Source organism: Hoplias malabaricus, chromosome 6, assembly GCF_029633855.1.
Source record: "Hoplias malabaricus isolate fHopMal1 chromosome 6, fHopMal1.hap1, whole genome shotgun sequence".
Taxonomy (NCBI): Eukaryota; Metazoa; Chordata; class Actinopteri; order Characiformes; family Erythrinidae; genus Hoplias; species Hoplias malabaricus.
The window spans coordinates 27,518,315-27,537,264 of NC_089805.1; the positions used below are offsets into that span (position 1 = coordinate 27,518,315).

Sequence of the window (18,950 nt, forward strand, 5' to 3'; positions counted from 1 at the left end):
TTAATAAATACCATATTCAATTTAAAACAGTTAAATTAAAATGAATAAAATATTGAACAATTTGTGTGAAGACATTCTGAGTGGAGTGCAGTTGATTACAATTCTGCCTTCCAAGCAGCAGACTAGGGATTAATTCTTCACCCAGATATGCCACACCAGTATAAGTCCTTGGGCAAGACTCCAAATGCTGCAACAGCTTACTTCTGTATAATAGTTAGAAATGTAAGCTGTTTTGAATAATAGTGTCTGCCAAATGCTATAAATGTTAATCCAGCAGTACATAGGAAATGTGGTGGTGAACCATTTGAGCCAGAGCATGCCTACACTCTTAAAAATAAAGGTGCTACAAAGATATCTATGAGCGGTGCCATAGAAGAACCACTTTTGGTTCCATAAAGAAACATTTTTGTTAATAACACTGAGGTGTTTGGAGGGTGTGTTCCTGCCTTGCACCCAGTGATTTCTGGTAGGCTCTGAACACACCGCAGCTCTGAACTGGATAAGCAGTTACAATGAATGAATGAATGAGTTAGACCTGCTCAGATTTGGAAAGCTGTGTTCATCATGTTTGTCCAAGGCTATGCTTTTTTCTTGGCTATTCTAATGCTAAACAAATTTTGTACAATTCATATACTTACCTTCACATCACTGTCCTCCTCATTCATCTCTAAAATACAGAGAGCATCACTCTGTAAACACATTCTCTCAGCTGGGTGTCTGAGAGTTTGTGATTGAGGAGTGAGTGCCACTTAAACACCTCTTATCCTAATAGCTTAAAAAGCATTTTCAGATAAGTCATATATGAAAGACTGAAGGGCAGCACGGTGGCACTACAAGTAGTTTCACTGCCACACAGCTGCAGAGTCTCAATGTCCTGGGTTTACTCCACACCTTGTCTGTGTGGACCGTGGTGTGTTCTCCCCATGTCTGAGAGGGTATATTCTGGTTGCTTGAGTCCCCCCCCCAGTCAAAATTTTGTATTGGTATTTAAATTGGCTATGTAAAGATGTGAAGGTTTGAGTGTGTGATGCCCTGTTATGGGTTGGTATTCTGTCCAAGGATGTGTTCCTAACTTGTGTCCAAGTAAGCACCTCACCCACAGATCAAGATGAAATGGTTATGGAAGACGAATTAATGAACGAGGTGAAAGTCACTTAGAGTAGACACAGTATAAAATGTATTTTGGTGGGTCACCTCTGACTATGTGGGGCTTTTCAAAGGTTTCAGAATTCTGGAAAATGTTTAACTACAATATCTTTTAAAAGCACATAAATGGATTCACAAATTATACTCAATTTCCTTCTGCACCCAGCAGGGACATTTAAAATAGGCATCATCATCATGTACACTGACAACTAATCATTCAGAATGCCAATTTTTATTATTCATTCATTATCTGTAACTGCTTATCCAGTTCAGTGTCACAGTGGGTCCAGAGCTTACCTGGAATCATTGGGTGCAAGGCGGGAAAACACCCTGGAGGGGGCGCCAGTCCTTCACAGGGCAGCACACACAGTCACTCACACACACTTCTGAGTCGCCAATCCAGCTACCAATGTGTGTTTTTGGACTGTGGGAGGAAACCGGAGCACGCGGAGGAAACCCACACGAACACAGGGAGAACACACCAACTCCTCACAGACAGTCACCCGGAGCGGGAATCGAACCCACAACCTACAGGTCCCTGGAGCTGTGTGACTGCGACGCTACCTGCTGCACCACCATGCCACCACAATTTTTATTATTTTCTCTCTAATTCACTTTGACTAATCATGATCATCCAACTACATTACTTACATTTGACCATAATCTTTTAGAGTTAACTGGATGTAAGAACTAGGTTTCCCTTACAGTGCACTGGACGAAGACCCGATTCTGTGATGTTTCTTTGAAGTCAAGCACCATGTATTCCCTATTACAGGCTGATCTTTGTGAATAAAATGTATAAGAGAAATATACTACTGACCACAGCAGTCCCAGCAGAAGCTCGATGTTCATACTGTACATTCGTGTGAATAAAAAAGGCCAACAAGCCAGCACTGTTTCCAGTCTCTTCCAGCTTGTTTGATTCTCCTGTTTAAGATTCTGTGAGCTTAAGCTTACAGCGAGCTTGACTTCAAGCAGATTTGTCTTCTAAAGCTTTCAAATCCTATTCATCTCTATATTACACAAGATATTTTTATTTGAACGTATACGCCAGTATCCAGAAGGCACATCTAAACCAACAAAACAATTAGTACTCTTTTGATACACTAGATTTAATGTTACATAAATATTTGTCAAAGTAAAAAATATTATGGTACAAGATAAAATTTTATTTTAATGACTTTGCTATTTGCTATTTGACCCCCCCCCCCCTCATTAAAAAGGTCGTATTTATTTATTCATTTTAAGTTAAATAAAAACAACAAAATGTAATTTAATACTGTGCAGGGGTGAACTGCATCGCTTAGCTTCGGTGGAAAGACTTCAGTTTGATATCCTTTAGGTGTTTTTGGTGATCAATGTATGCTCTTTCATTACAACACTCAGGACACATTGCACAAATCCATCAAACATCCATTTAGAGTCAGAAGTGAAGAAAAGTGAAGTGGCAGTTTTCAAAAGCTCCTCCCACTTCTAAATACATCATCAGAAAGAGGTTTTCCATGTTTTTAAACAAAATGTCTCACTTGGATACAAAGATGGCATTACTCTAGGTTGTGAGTAATTGGGTTTACATTCTTTCTTTGTTTTGGCAGGACTGTAACTTTAATGTAGTAGTCTCTATACAATTCCTCTATCATCTCATGGACACCAGGGCAATTTAACCTGCTTGAGACCAGGTTGAGACAGACATGGCATATAATATTTCTGGAAATGTGCTGCTTTAGGGACAAAGTATTCTCATTAGTCATGCTGTCTGTGGCTCACTTATCCATCCACTTTCCTGCTCATAAGCTCATAATGAGAGAATGATTGCACATTTCTACACGACTGGCAAAACAGATTATCTGTGTTTCAACCTGCAAACAATTTAGCATTCCTATTAGAGACACAAAACTAATGCAGTATCAAATATTCAACATTGGTAGTTGGCTGCTGCTGATGAGCATTTACTTGTGATTCTACTTGATGTGAGAGACTTTAGGGGAGCAAACAAGGCTTCAATGCCCTGGTTCTAGGCAGTGAGACTGATACATAGATAGTAATGCTTGTACGTTCTACTGTGGAGGCAATATAGAGGAGGGAGAAAATCTGTTTCCCATTCAGATCCCACGCCTTTCCCTCCTGATAGCTCAAGAGCTCCATCAAAAAAAGAAGGATCTGTATGCAATTCAAGCCTAGTCTATGGGTGATAAAATGATTTAAATGTGCATTGTTCATAAACTGTCAGTATGTGTTCACAATGAATGCTTCCAGGGTGCTGTATTTATGTATTTCAAAATGACCTCATAGACAGAACACCACTCAAACCCTATGCATTCGCTTTTAACACTCAGACAACTCAAGAGCTCCATCCACTGGCAGGCAGAATTTATCCACTCTCAGTGAGCTCTGTTAGTGTAAGTTATTCACGCCAAAAGCAGTTTATTAGCAGACAAGCATAACTTGTGTTTTCAGGAGTATGCTAATTTCTAAGCATAATTTCAATTTTAGCACAATTTAATCATCTCCACTTGGAAGTCTTTTAAATGTTCCCAAACGGAGGAGGTTGGTAGCACTAATCTTTACTCTGAAGGAGAAGGAGCCCCACTCTTCAGTCCCTTTCCCCAAGGAACGGAGCCAGATGCTGCGCAAACAAACTCCACATCATAGGCTTCCACTCAGAGTGGCTAGTGTTTTTAACCAAGGCCTCTTGGGATATACAAAAAGAAAATCTTATCAAAAAGAAAGGAACCACATACAGTTTCAAACCAGCCTTGCACACATTCATAAAATGCTTAAATTATGCATTATTCAAAAACAGTCCTTGTGCATTCCTCAAGAATGCTTCAGTAGAATGAATACTAAATTCATTCATAGCATTACTTTGTCAAAGTGATGAATCAGTCTGTAAAAGAACTGTTGACCGCTTCAGTTCAGTGCACCCTACTGCTCACTAATTCATCAAAATGACCTGAGAAATAAGCTGCACAACTTCTCAGTGTTGCTTTCCAGGGTCTGAGAATAAAGGTCAGGGTCAGAATAACTACAGCTATGTGTAAGGAAGTTAGTACTTTCTCCAACAGCAATCAGTGTTTTAAAGTCACCAAATTTGCTATTGCCCATCTGAATATATTGGACTATAATTCAATATCAATATATAATCATAATATAAACTATTTACAATGATATGACTTTTAAATTATTTTCAATATTTCAAAATACGTTAATTACATCATCTGTCACCGACTGATGTTCATTACAGGGCACTGCCATCAGTTAAATATTTTTAAAAATAACTTTAACATTAATATGGACAAAGCCAAGAGGTTGAAATTTGATGGTGATGTCATGTGTCTTGTTTTTTCTTGCCATTATTTTGTGGCTTTTATATTGTTCATATAGATATCTCAATTATATCGTATTGACCAAATTTTGAAGACATCTAAACTAAAACAAGTTTTATCCTATTCAGAAACTGTGATTACATATTTTAGCCAAATATTAAAAAGTAAACTCTACAGCAGTCCACATTGGTTAAAAGTGAACAACAAAGCCCCTTAAATCCATCCATTAATTTGAAAATGATTTTTAACATACCGGACAAGTTGTTATGTTGGAACATTACTGTTTATTAACAGTAATAATTCCATGTTTTCCCTAACCATTCTATAGTTTTGATACCTCTACTACTACTGTAATTCCACAAAATCTCTATGAATAAAGTTTTCACTGGTACTGCATGGTGTCCTTGAAAACTCTTCGGACGAATCCAGTTAACACTGAATTCAGACAAATGACTGACATTAGGTCTTCCTGAATATCCTGGCCAGGAAATAAAGCTCAGCTGACTCTTTCCTACTCGCTTTGGGTTTCACAGTCCTCACGTCCCGAAAAGAACCAGCAAGACCGTCCCGGAGTTTATGAGCAAGCGCTCCGTCCCAGTATTTACACACCAGAGAGCCTCCTGGCCGCAGTACTTTGTCAGCAAGCTCCACGAGTGAAAGGCACATGTTCACTAGTCTCTCGTGGTCAAGCTCCTTCAGCCCACTGGCGTTGGGAGCCATGTCACTGAGGATGACATCAGCTTGAGCTCCAGGAAGGAGCCTCTGCAGCTCTGAGTGAGTAGCTGGATCTGTGATGTCCTGACTGGACAGGAAGTGCGCACCTTGCAGAGGGGAGATGTGCAGCAAATCTATTCCAATGACAACTCCTCTGGGTAAATCTGGCCCTGCAACAGTAAAACAGAGCTGTAGTGACCTGTATTTCAATGTATTTTACCTTAGAGACAATGTTCAATGTGCATTGGGAAGCATAATACACAGTGGTTTTCTGACAGGAATTTCGGGACAGTTCTAATATTGTGTGTGTGTGTGTGTGTGTGTGTGTATATATATATATATATATATATATATATATATATATATATATATATATAAATATAAATCAAAGAACCAATTACAAATGCAGTATAGATCAGAAGAATAGCTAAGCTAATAAAGTGTTTTAAATGTATACTATTCATAAACAGTATGTATTCAAAGAGATTGTTTCAAAAATCTAAAATAAATCCTATACTTAGCATCAGTTGATAAAATAAATTCTGTTCCTGTAAGATTACTTCTTCACTAGTGCACTGTGTTTTGCATGAATTCATCAAAATGATATCAGTGTAAGTGCCCAGTCTCTAATAATAACAGTCAGGATCAGAATAAATACATCAGCTATGTGCACAGAAGTTAATATTTGCTCCAGCAGCTCTGTGGATTTCACAGGCTTCAAATCTCCTGTGCTTAAGCACAATCCACTGCAGCATATTTGGTGGAGCTGTATAAAGTAATGAAAATTAATATTTCTGGCATATTTTCATTAAGTGGAGTCCAGGGTAGCACAATATTACAATATTTAAATACTCAATAATAAAACCTTGAGCACTTTCCAAAATTACATACAGTGAAATGTGTCTTCTGCATTAACGCAGTGAACAAACAAACAAACACGCCAAGTCCCAAGCCTGCTCTTCCATCCATTAGGTCACGGTTGCCCCTTCTTTAATATCCATTAACTTTAAAATGATCTGCTTTTAAACTAGGCTATCATGCTCTCAATACCTAAACACTACTAATCCAAAGGAGAACTAGACAGCTCACAACATCACATTATACAATGGGGTAGTTTCCCAGACAGAGATTCAACCCCAATATGTTACAGAATTAGATCAGATTCATTCTGATGATACAGTGAGTCTTTCCCTGAGGTCCGTGTATTACCTTGGTGTGGACTTGTCAAGTAATGATTCATTTTTACATCACAATTCTCCATTCTTTATGCCTTAGCATTACACCAGCTGTTTGTCAGTGTTCCTTTAGGTGTATGTGAATGGCCTATGATCTGACAGGCTGCCCAATGTTGTGTCTCATTCAGAAAGCAGTCCAAGCTGAAACACCTTCCTCAGCATCAGCAAGAACAGGCTGAACTGATGTAACCTGAAAATGTACATATACTAAATTGTTTTTGTGATATTGCTAAAAGATTATTTCTAAACAAAATTTTGACAACTTTTTTCCCCCATATGTGGACAATACAGGCTGGGGAGTGAGTTATATATTTTGAAGCTCTAACAATGTCTACATACTGCATCAGATGGACAGCTGAATTTCAGATGATGTTAGACATTTAAGGCTTGTTCAGCTTTTTACTTCTTCAAGGTACAAGCTTTTAAGCTTGTACACAAGCACTCAAGATACAAGATGCATAAACAACACATCACAAACGTCGTCCCTGCATATAACATGACACAAACTACGGCTATAAACCAGCTAAAATGAGCTCAGCTGTGAAAAACAGGATGCTTTTTGCTAGTACATTAAATTGGCACTGTATCTGACCTGTTGTAAAGTGACTGTTAGCATCTGTCAGGATACTTGAATGTCATCCTTTTTACTCTTTGAATATTTTATGAGATGCTATTGTCTATCTGCTACTTGGACTCATGTCAAAATTAGGAAACTGTCAGTATCTCCCCAGTGTCTTTAAAATGTATTAATTTGACTGTGCGCAATTTCTCACTGTAGTAAACTACTTACATTTTACTGACTTGTGACATATAATTATGTTGTCTTGTCACTTTCTTTAACAGCAACAGATAATGCGTTGCCCATGGAGGACAGGCGAGTCAGTCTGTTCTAAATGGATTACAAATAACAGTTCAATGTCCATTATGTAGGTGTTTTGATGTTGGTTTAGAGTAGGTGGCATCTGCTCTTTAAAAGCTACCATTTACAGGCAGTCTGCAGATCCAAATAGCTCTGGATGTTTGGCATGCATTCGGAGAATGGAACTGGTGAACATGTGTGCTTATGGCTCGGTTTTGTCTGTAAGCACCACCACTGAAAATGTGTAAGTGGTAATATTAAGCACAGTTTGTGTACTTTTCTGGACTTCTCCATTGATATGCTCTGTTAGTCCTGGTATCTTTTAATACCCACTAGCGAGCTAGAATAATCAATCTTCATGTAAAACTAATGCCTAGTTTAATGTGGTGTACCACTGCTCACATTTCAATATTTAGGCTAACAATTGTACCAGGCCTCATATCAGTTTGATTCTTCTTATCACCAGAACTCCATGCCACACTGAGTGACATCAAGATTTACCGATTCAAAATAATGTAAAAGGGCCCATATAGCTGAAATTTAAACCTATGTATTATTAACTCTCAAGTGTGCATTCCCTTTCCTTATTTTTAAGAGTCCATAATACTATGAAAATATTATGTAATTGTTCATTTCTCAGGGTCAATGGAAGTTAAGCTTTGCCCTCTCATGACAAAGTTACAAGTACTGTTGTAGCATGTGCTGTCTTTTTAAATAAAAACAACTACAGCAGCCGCTGTAATCAGAGTGCATATGTCTTAAGGTGCAGAAACAAAAAAGTCCATTTTATTCTAATGCACAACAGGCTGGAAATTCATGTACAAATGAATTATGATTTGTGTGTTGTGGACGTCACCTGGAATACGAACAAAACTTAAAATAAAACTACTACAACAGTAGTAACCTGAAGAATTTAGGAAAATATCTCTAGATATTGTCGGTGACGTCACGTCGCTGCTTCTGATTGGTCAAACTAATATACCTTCACAAGCTTTTTAATAAACAGAGTTAACGTATTTTTGTTTGCTTAGCATCTGCAGCTATTACTATCTGAAAATTGCACCCTTAGAAAAAAGGACAGCAATATAAAAACGGTTCATTTTCAGCCCTAACCTTGTGGCAACGGTTACGGTTTCAGTAAAGAGCTCTGGTTTAAAAACCTCCCACTTAAGGGACTTACTCTCGGCTGCTGAATTAACCCTCTGCACCGCGACTTGGCTCCATGCTCCGGGAGCAGCTCCACAGTCGATAACACTGAGGCCGGGCTTTAGTACTCCGTATCGCTCATCTATCTCCAGCAGTTTGAAGGCGCTCCGGCAGCGGTAGTTCTGGGAATGAGCGGCTTTCACAAAGGGGTCAGAGAGCTGTCTGACCACCCACCGCTGCTCAGAGCCGCTCTTTCCCTTCAGCTTCAGCGGTGCCTTCTTCAGCACCGTGACTGAGGAGTGGAAACACGACTTCGGGAAAAACACACATTTCCACATGGTTTAGGGAACAAATTCAAATATCAAACACATGCGTGTCAAACTATGGTGCAGCCTTTAAAATGTATCCGGAGTCCAAGCTAAGGGAATCCCTAAGGCTCCATACAGCCCTAATATCACGCAATAAAAACTACACACTAAAAAGAAACCATGTCTATTATGTTAGCTATAATGCTGCTGTCTCTTCCAAGGAGGCTGAAAATTATGTTAATAATTTCATTTCTGTATACAAATGCAACATTTCCCGGTCGAGATTATTTGAATGTAACACCAAACACAACCTCTGCGCAGATCTATATATATATCCGCTTGTGGTGAGTCGTACTTGGAACAAGACAATTCTTTGAATCACTTGAGTCGATTCGTATAGTTGAAGTCGATCTTCATTGAAGAGCTGTTATTTATTAGATGCTGGCGCTGAAAAAAGAGGGCCCCATCTTACTTCATTAGTTATTTAGTGAGTGTTAGTCTAACTGTGTTTTTGTTCATGATGATTGTTATGTCAATGTAAGCAGTGTCCTGTGAAAAAAATCTATTAAACGTTTAGTTTCAAATCTAAATTGTGAATAATTTATTGATTTGTAAATGCATGCTTCAAGTAAATGATGCTTCACTGACCTTTAATATGGTTAATGGAGATGTTCTTGCTACACCTAGCTTAGCACAGTAGAAACTGTACTATGTAACTCTTAGAGAGTGTTAGAAAAACACCTCCACCCTCCCTCTTGATTTCATTACAGTGCTGTAAAAGTAAATTACACTCAGCAACTGCAAGGAAGCCCAGGAGCAAATATACTAAATCTTATCCAGCGTTCCTTTAAATGAGAAATTCTGCCTTCAAATCCAGTCTATACTTGTGAGAAACTCAGTGGTCCATGTGCGGTCTGTGTCAATACTTGTGGGTCAGTGTAAGTTTTGGGCATTCCATTTCAGTTTTTTAATGGGAAATGCCTCACTCAGTTTATTTTTGTCTTGAAAACAAACAAAAAAAAAACTTCACAAGAAAATAAAATGTCTCTGTTCATGTAACTTTTGGAAATTCAGTTTTTGTTTTGAAATGGAAAAATGGTAAATGATCCATTATATGATTTTCAGTGTAAATTAAAAAATAAATAATAATAAACCAGAAACAACCCATTATCTAATTTCTTACTGGATATATTTATTTATACCTGTGTCATTTTGATCAGACATAGAACAGGGGGATCTTGCATTGTTAGATTAAAATATGCAGGAGAACTGTATTTTGTGCACTTCGATATTTCATACACTTACAATTCTGGAATTCATTAAGTAAAACATATTGTTGCTGTCCAATTAAAAACATGTATCTCCCAAAATAGTAACTTTACAGGAGAGGGAAAAAACCTTCTTAACTTTCAATGGAAATCAATATAAAATATTGTATTTCAAGTAATTTTGGGTCCATTCGTCATACAAAAAAATCAAGAAAAGCCTGTAAACTATTTCAGGCTACAAGATGCCTGATTCCCAGGTGGTAGGGGACCAGAAGTAGGTGAATTCCTTCTGGAACCCCCCTGTCTGGCACTACCAGCAGGCTGCCCTACCCTTCTCTCACACTCTCCACAACTACTAGCTCACAGCCATCTCACACTGGCTCTCCTCCTAACCACTCTCACTCCCAATCTACATACTCCAACACACAGCCAATCCAGTCTGACTGTCACAACGGCCCAGGTGAGACATGAGCTCAGCAAGATCAAGATGAGGAAGGCTGCAGGATCAGATGGCATCAGTGTCAGGTTCCTCAAATCCTGAACAGATCAGCTGTGTGGGGTTGTTGAGCACATGTTCAACATGAGCTAGAAGCTGGGGAGAGTACCACAATTGTGGAAAACATCTTGTGTGGTCCCAGTGCCTAAAAAGTAGCACACTAAGGACCTCAGCGACTACAGGCCAGTGGTTAGTTCATCTATGGATCCACTTCAGTTTGCCTACCAGCCTGGCATCAGGGTGGAGGACACCATCATGCACCTACTACAAGAAGCTCTGGCTCACCTGGAGAAGCCCGGGAACACTGTGAGGATCATGTTCTTTGATCCAGGGCGACACAAGGAACAGTCTTGGCACTGTTTCTCTTCACCCTGTACACTGCAGACTTCATGTATAAATCACCAAACTGCCACCTACAGAAGTTCTCTGACGACTCAGCAATCATTGGCCTCATCACAAATGAGGAAGACAAAGAGTACACAGAACTGATTCAGGACTTTGTGGAGGGGTGTCTGCAGAATCACCTCCAGATCAACGCAGGGAAGACAAAGGAACTGGTGGTGGATTTCCACAGACATACTCACTCCCCTTCACCATTGAACATACAAAAAATAGACATTGAGAGGGTAACCTCTTATACTTACCTAGGTGTTCACCTGAACAATAAACTGGACTGGACAGATAACACTACTGCACTTTACAGAAACGGACAGAGCAGACTTTTCCTGCTCAGGAGGTTGAGGTCATTCGGAGAGCAGGGGCCACTGGACCTTTTTTTAATGCAGTAGTGGCATCAGCCATCTTTTATGGAGTGGTCTGCTGAGGCAGCATTATCTCTGCCACAGCCAGGAAGAGAGTGGACAAACTCATTCGGAAGGCCTGAACTCTCCTGGGAAGCCCCCTATACACAGTGCAGCTGGTGGGAGAAAGGAGGATGTTAACCAAGTTAACACCCATGCTGGAGAATGACTCTCACCCTACGCATGAGACTCTGACAGCACTCAGCAGTTCCTTCAGTGACTGGCTGCTTCACCCCAAGTGTGTTAAGGAATGTTATCGCAGGTCCTTCCTTCCTGCCGCTGTTAGACTTTACAAGCAGCACTGCTCCCAGTAAATCACCACTCACATCTATCTACACTGACACTTTACTTACACTGAAATACAGAACGTACATTTATTTGGATGATATATACAATACTTAATACAATACTGTGACATTCTACAATATAATGTGCAATATTTCATTCTATAAACAAATGTGCAATATCTCATGCAATATTTCCATGTACAATAGTCATGTTTATTAGTTGTAAATATTCTTCAGAGCCTTTGATATTTCTCTTTTGTATTATATTATATATTCCATTATTTTTGTTTATAGTATTTACTAAGATATCATTTCTTACCTCTTTTTTTATTACTTTACTCTCCCTTTGCTGCTGTAACACTGTGGATTTCCCCACTGTGGGGACTAATAAAGGATTATCTTATCTATTATTTCACACAGTGTGATGGACAGCTAAAAAGTTAAATTATGAAAATTCTTAAATTATGCTGCACAAAGCACTCAGGGGGAGTGTACTGCATCGTTCCTTTACAGTACAAGAGTGAAAGTTCTTTGGAGAAACTAGTAGTGGCTCTTTAAAGAATTCATAAAATGCAAACATCCCTTATAACTATATAGACATCCCTTATAACTGTGGAACACAACTACATTATGGTGAACATATTGTGTATAAAACAAATTATGACACAACAGATTAAGGTTACTATGAGTGATACCAAATGTCATCTACAGGGGTATTAAGCCACCCCTCCAACAGAAGACTGGGGTGTGGAGAAGTGGAAATGGATTTTCAGGAGTAACAGACCTGGCTGAGCTAGTGTTCACAATCTTTTGGGAATACTCAAAATGTGCAAGTTATAAACAGTGATTTTATGTGAACAGATACTTTGGAGAACATCAAATGTTACTTGATAAGTTTTAAAAGCAATTGAAGTTCTGGCAGTGTCTGCTGCTAACCCATACCACTAAAACTTCTGTAGCAGTCTTCTTGTAGAAGGATGCCACAACCAAAGTCCAAGATCCACTGCCTCTCACCTTGGCCTCCTCCTGCTCTAACCATCCTCCTCTGACGCTCATGAAGACAGTCAGGGCCATGGAGGGCACTAGGCGCTCCATCACCAGCACAAGCTCGTCCTGGAGTTTGAACCAGTCCAGCATTGCCACAGAGAAGTAGGGTGCTTCTGCACCAGCGTCCTCGTCTGGACCTGCCTTCGACATCAGCATGACTTCCAGTGGATACTCCATATCCACTTTATCCACTGTCTATAACAGAAGATATTATTACACACAGTCCTCCTCCACACTCCACTACAAACAAACAGACCTCCATCTTGGAGCTCCACCTTTTCCTTTCTTTGTCAAGTTACCCACCTGTCTTCAGCCCATACAGCCCACCCTCCAAAATCCACCTCACAACACTTCCTGTTTTACAAGAGCTCCTCCCACCTTCAAGATATGTCATCAAAAGGAAGTTCTCCTACTCTGCAAACTTGAAAATCTCACCGTCTGTGTTATCGTGACACTATAAAACATCAGCAAACATGTTTACAACAGATGAAGGCATTTTTCATTTTGGTGGGACTGCCACTTTAAGTCTTTTTCTGACCTGGGATGTTTATTTTTCATTTGTTAAGGTATGCCCTGGCCCAGGTCCTTCAGAGTCACTAATGAGCTGCTGAGTTGAACTAGGAATTAAAAGAACAGTGTGTATTTGTGTAAACTCACCACAGTAGTGCGAGTCACATGGTTCGCAGGGATGTGTTCAAGAGTCACCTGCAAAATCAAGAGAGATTGAATTTAACCAATGACTGACCATTACTATATAAATACTATTACAAAATACTATTGATGTAGCCTTTGTTTTGTCTCTCACAACATGCAAAACTGAATTCAAGTGTGTTATTTACAGGCAGATAATCTTCTCTGTGGAAACCAGCAAACACTGTGCTGAATAGCACTCATAGCACTGCTCCAGCTCCTCTGCAGGGAGAGGAAAGGCTTAAAGGGGAACTCCATCAAATTTCAGGCATAACTGAAAAAACAATGTTCTCCTGAGTGGTTTGATATTCACTGCTTTGTTCCAGAGAAATAGGTTCATAACTGTTTACAATGGAGGTGATAGGAACCAGGCGTCTCAAGATTCTGTCACAGAAACCCTGTTTAATGCTATAGTTTACTTCTCGGTCATTGCTGTCCCTGTGGTCACTCTGTGACTACTTTGGTTAATCTTCCATCTCCTGGCTCTGTCCAGTGGATGAATTGCCTTCGTCGATCAAAATTCACTAAGAACAAAATTGTCATTAAACAAATCACCAAGTGAAATATCATCATTAAACATAATCTCCTCAGACAGATCCTCATTGAACCAAACTCCCTCCTCAGCCGAAACAGCCCCAGACATAACGTCCTTCTGGAGCACATCATCAGCCACAACATCCTGGAATGACACACACCCCTCTTATGATAAAACATCCTCCGGTGGAACATCCTCACAGAACTCAGAGGATGACCTCTCCCTGGAGCTCCTCCCTCTTTCCTCAACATGTGTCTTTACACAATTATCGTAGGGCAGGACATTTTGACAATCACGTTTTAACATGTCAGAAACACCAGGCTGGTCTTTCAGACTCAGTCCTTGTCGAAAGTGTCATGTTAATATCTACTGTGCAAGACTTAAAAGGCCCTAATATATTAGTCCATCTATCTGATGGAAGCCCACTTAGATCTCACACACTCCATCTCTTAGTGTCAGTAAAACCACATTTGCAATGTAGCACTGCTACTAGTCCTACTTATGTAGGAGGATATCACTAACTTAAGACCCTATGTACCCGAAGACATATTTTCTCACTATTTTCTTAGGGCAGAAGGCTGGGTCTCTGTCAGAGGTCTTGAGCAGGACAATGACTATATCACATACAATTCATGTGGAGAGATCTCAAAGCAGCAGTTGGAAGAAGGAACCCTTTAAATCTGAGAGATCGGGAAAAGAGTGTTCCAGAATTTCAGGAGAGAGATGGAAGAGACTCATTCATTGTTACGGAGAGTAAATGATTTCAGTTAGTGGTTCCAGTTAGTGTGTATATTAAATTGAGGATATTCTTAACACTGTTCAATCCATTTCTGAAGTTCTGTGAGGAGTGAGATCAGATTTGACTTTTTTTTCTAAGCTTTCTTGAGTTGTTCCATTTTAAACAAATTAAATAAACACGTGAAAAGCACTGGGAGATGTGATTTACTTTCTGAAATGTATGCTGTGTCCAAGGAACCCAGACTTTTCACAACACCATGGTCAAATACAGCAGAAGGTGGTGGCGCCTTTCAATAATTCTCAATTCCACACATAACAGGTTTAAAAGAACTTTTATCATTGCGTCCATTCCCCGACCAAAAGCCATCTGAACGCATATATTGTCATAATTACAATCTCAGGACCCATAAGCAGAAATTTCTGAAGAGGATCTGAATGAAGATCCGTTTAAAGAGTCGACTCTTTTGAACACTCAGTCAGCGACTGTCCACGTAGTGTGGAGCTCTAAGCGGCTCAAGTCACGTGCTTCTCGGAGCACACGCGGGAATGCATCTGTAGCTGATTCACCTTATCAAACCTATTTCACTTTTACATTTAACGGTTTAAGTCGGTATACTGGTCACAGTGCGGCCTGCACTGGTTCTTTACACACGTAAGCCAGTTGAACTGTTATCTCCATATTTCGGTAAAAATTATTGTCGCTGAGGCTTGTGTAATTGGGTAGTTAGCGGCAGGAGAACATGTCACATAAAAAGTGGGAAAAACGCACCGTACTTAATTTTAGCAGATTATAAAAAACATAATCGCATTAAAAATGATGCAGTATTTATGAATTAACTCCATTTTACTGAAGGTAACAGTATGTACATATTCACGCTGGTCAGACACATAGTGGGCACTAACTTTCCTGTGGGGGGACGTTATAACCTGAATACACCTTCAACAGAAACAATGGATATCTATGTAATAGCTCCACAATTCATGAAGACAAACTTGTGATGTTTTTAATATGAAGACTCGTGTTAATGCTAGCGCTAGGCCAGCAGCAGGAATTAGTTTAGGGGAAAACTCCACGACATAGATCTAATGTTCCCACAGTTCGCAGAAACAAATGTGAGTGTGTGTTTCTAAGATGTTCACCAGGAAGCTGCTGACTCTGGTTCTGGTGGTGCAGCCCGGACGGGTTCTACTCGGGCTGAAGAAGCGTGGTTTCGGAGAGGGGAAATGGAACGGCTTTGGAGGGAAGGTCCAGTCCGGAGAGACCATCGAACAGGCGGCGAGACGGTGGGTTACAGAGGCGCGCAAACATAAGACCGTTTATCTCAGCTTAAAGGGCCTAGGCTCTATCACGGAAAACAGTACTGTTCAATGAGAATTCGACGTACATCATACAACCGTGGGAAAAATGTCCTGCCCACTCGCACTGAAGCAGTGGTTCTCAAACATTTTCTATAATTCCCCACCTCAGACGAAGGGGAATCTCCGCGCCACACCTGTAAAATTGTAATAAAACACACATGCAAGTTTACAATTTTCTAATTTATTTACGTAACATCAACTTCTAGCTCTAAATCAGTAGTTTAACATTATAACACCAGATATACCATTAACGTCAGTGTTATAGAGAAAATGGCCTATTAATTAAACTGTGCTTCAGTTTCTCACTTTTCAATCTGTGCAAAATGAGCAAAGGCAGGTGCAAGGGCGTAGGAGTGATTGTGGTATTTTAGGGGTATTTGCTGAGTCAAAGTCCACCCCATACCAAAAATATTAGAACGTTATAAGCTGATCCCTATGTGGATGGCAGTAAAATACTGCATTTATAATGATGTGGAACAGCATTTGATTAACATTAACGTTATTGAGTCCCAAACAACAACACACTATGGAACTTTACATACTACACTACAGAAACACTGCTAAGGGTGGTTTATATACTTTTTCATACTATTCAGTGCAGCAGTTTGGGACACAGCCAGAGACTAAGGTTAAGCTTTCTCACAACCTGAACAAAGCTAATATTAATGTTAACTAACTCTCAGATCCTCCTCTGTTACCCTAGTTATACACAAGCCACTTTCATAACTGTAATTATCCATCATTGTCATCTCTTGTTGGTGGCACAGCTCCAGGGGCCTGGAGGTTGTGGGTTCGATTCCCGCTCTGGGTGACTGTGAGGAGTAGGTGTGTTCTCCCTGTGTCCGCCGTCCAAAAACACACGTTGGTAGGTAGATTGGCAACTCAAAAGTGTCCATAGGTGTGAGTGAATGTGTGTGTGTTGCCCTGTGAAGGACTGGCGCCCCCTCCAGGGTGTATTCCCACCTTGCGCCCAATGATTCCAGGTAGGCTCTGGACCCTGAACACCACGACCCTGAACTGAATAAGCGGTTATAGATAATGAATGAATAAATTAATGTTATCTGTTGTGCTCTCGTTACTGACCTCAAGCCCAGAGCTGATGATAACTAACTTTATGAACCGGTGATTCGGAGGCCAGTGAAGCTCATGATTAGAGCAGCTTTATATTTGAACAGGTGCCTTAACGAAGGCTGGAAGAAGACGTACCTTCTCAGACTCGCTGCCAAAACACATTAAACTCTGTGGAGCATTTTCAAAATAAATGTTTGGAATATAAAGCATATTTTGGTTGAATATATACATATTTTTTTGGTTGAAAAGAGGTTCAATTGCTACTTGGATTGGTGGTAGTAGAAAGAATCCCATGAGAGCTGGATGGAGCAACAAGAAACAAAAAAAAAAAAAAAAAAATTGAGGCCAGAACTGTGTTCAGTGTCAAAAAAACAAGATACATGATGAGCAAATAACCATGTTTACACATTCATTTTACCAGCACTGTTGTGGTTTCTAAAGCTCTTAGTTCCAGGTATCACACAGTGGAAAAGCACCATTAAAAGGTAGATTTATAGGTAGTTATTAAACATAAGTTAGGCAGATTTGTATTTAAAAATGGTGATCAAATTGTAAGACAGGTAATTTTATCAAGGTCTGTATGTAAATACTGTATGTAAAATATTTCTCCTAGATTAAATATCCACATTAAAGTCCACAGTATGTTTTTACTTAATAAAATAACAGCAGTTATTTACCACACAACGTTATAAACATTTCAACTGCAATGTATTTATTCAAATGTCCCATCAATTATCAGTGAACTATTGGAGGAAAGTGGTCTTACTGTGGATATTCTACACAAGATTGGCAATATCACGTTTGAATTTGTTGGAGAAACAGAGCTGATGGATGTCCACATATTCAGAGCGGACAGCTATAAAGGAGAGCCCACTGAATCAGAAGGTAATGTTCCAGAACCCGGCATACAATACTGCCTCTACTGTTCTCATAGAACCGAGATAATAGTTCTGACATACTGCTTATGTTTTCCATTTTAGAAATGAAGCCTCAGTGGTTTGACATTGACAAAATCCCCTTCAGTGAAATGTGGGCTGATGATGTCCTGTGGTTCCCATTGATGTTACAGAGGAGGAAGTTCTTGGGCTACTTCAAATTCCAGGGTCACGATGTGATATTGGAACACAAGCTGGATGAGGTGCTGGAACTTTGATCAGTTTGTCACACCTCTAGTGACTGTCATCTCTGCAGAAGTGATGGCCCCATTCACACTGTGCTGTGGGAGTGTGCTGAAGGAATGGGCTTAGTTGTCCTGTCCTCAGATGACCCATGTGACATGCACAGACAGAGTTGTGGTAAATGAAAAGTGAGAAACTACTACTCCATTCATTTGTTTTAGGAGCAGATTGTGAGTACCTTCCATTCATATTTGTTTACACAAACAGGAGACCAGTAGATATTCATAAAATACATGTTCATTTTAGTTGATTATAAACAAAAGTAGTGTATCTAGGTATTAAGCTGAGTTTCTTTTTTTTATATCTTAACATCCCGGTTACTGTTTGAATTTTATGATTATGTTTTGTAAACTATAATTTCACTTTTTTTTCCAATCTAGCACTGCTTTCCTTCAGTGAACATTAAAAGGTGCTCTATGAACTAAAATTCACTTGAACATATTTTCTTGTGGGTTTATATCAGAGTCATTTTAATTACTTCTCTCAATTTTGCATTCTAGATTCTGTTTTTCTCCTTATAAGGAAACTTTCCCTCTGTTTCTTTCCTTATATGTAAAAGACGAGTGACTCCTTTTTTATACATTGTTCATTCAGAAACAAATGTACATGACTCTACTGTCTTATATTCCAACAATTCTGCTTCTCATTCGCTTCAAGTTTATCACAACAGTGATAATGTAAAAAAGACAATGCTGTGAACCCTTAAAAGATACTTCAGCTCACTGGTATCTGAATGACAAAATGTTC

At 39.5% G+C, this 18,950-nt stretch overlaps 2 protein-coding genes across 3 annotated transcripts; one reads left to right on the top strand and one right to left on the bottom strand.

The window, feature by feature from the left end:
- Positions 1-2,439: 2,439 nt before the first annotated feature.
- On the bottom strand, positions 2,440-9,025 carry mrm2 (mitochondrial rRNA methyltransferase 2). The gene is made up of 2 exons (XM_066675149.1): positions 8,461-9,025; positions 2,440-5,356 (listed from the first exon to the last, which is right to left on the bottom strand). Exons 1-2 carry the CDS (start codon positions 8,762-8,764, stop codon positions 4,932-4,934), a joined length of 729 nt encoding a protein of 242 aa, XP_066531246.1. The 5' UTR covers positions 8,765-9,025; the 3' UTR covers positions 2,440-4,931.
- A 6,069-nt stretch (positions 9,026-15,094) lies between these two features.
- nudt1 (nudix (nucleoside diphosphate linked moiety X)-type motif 1) lies at positions 15,095-18,939 on the top strand. 2 transcript variants are annotated; one of them, XM_066675053.1, is made up of 4 exons: positions 15,095-15,247; positions 15,728-15,879; positions 17,765-17,910; positions 18,006-18,923. In XM_066675053.1, the coding sequence occupies exons 2-4, from the start codon at positions 15,728-15,730 to the stop codon at positions 18,176-18,178; spliced, it is 471 nt and encodes a 156-aa protein (XP_066531150.1). In that variant the 5' UTR covers positions 15,095-15,247; the 3' UTR covers positions 18,179-18,923. The 2 variants fall into 2 exon arrangements, with proteins under 2 accessions (XP_066531150.1, XP_066531151.1); XM_066675054.1 differs by having other exon boundaries at positions 15,155-15,280; positions 18,006-18,939.
- The last annotated feature ends 11 nt before the right edge of the window (positions 18,940-18,950 follow it).

What these genes read in the sequence shown, in the direction of transcription:
- mrm2 (XM_066675149.1), bottom strand. Translation starts at nt 8,764, where the DNA reads ATGTGGAAATGTGTGTTTTTCCCGAAGTCGTGTTTCCACTCCTCAGTC. An exon ending in GGTTAATTCAGCAGCCGAGA is followed by an intron (nt 5,357 to 8,460) that starts GTAAGTCCCTTA and finishes TTACTGTTGCAG; the next exon opens with GGCCAGATTTACCCAGAGGA.
- nudt1 (XM_066675053.1), top strand. Translation starts at nt 15,728, where the DNA reads ATGTTCACCAGGAAGCTGCTGACTCTGGTTCTGGTGGTGCAGCCCGGA. An exon ending in ATCGAACAGGCGGCGAGACG is followed by an intron (nt 15,880 to 17,764) that starts GTGGGTTACAGA and finishes ATCAATTATCAG; the next exon opens with TGAACTATTGGAGGAAAGTG. An exon ending in AGAGCCCACTGAATCAGAAG is followed by an intron (nt 17,911 to 18,005) that starts GTAATGTTCCAG and finishes TTTCCATTTTAG; the next exon opens with AAATGAAGCCTCAGTGGTTT.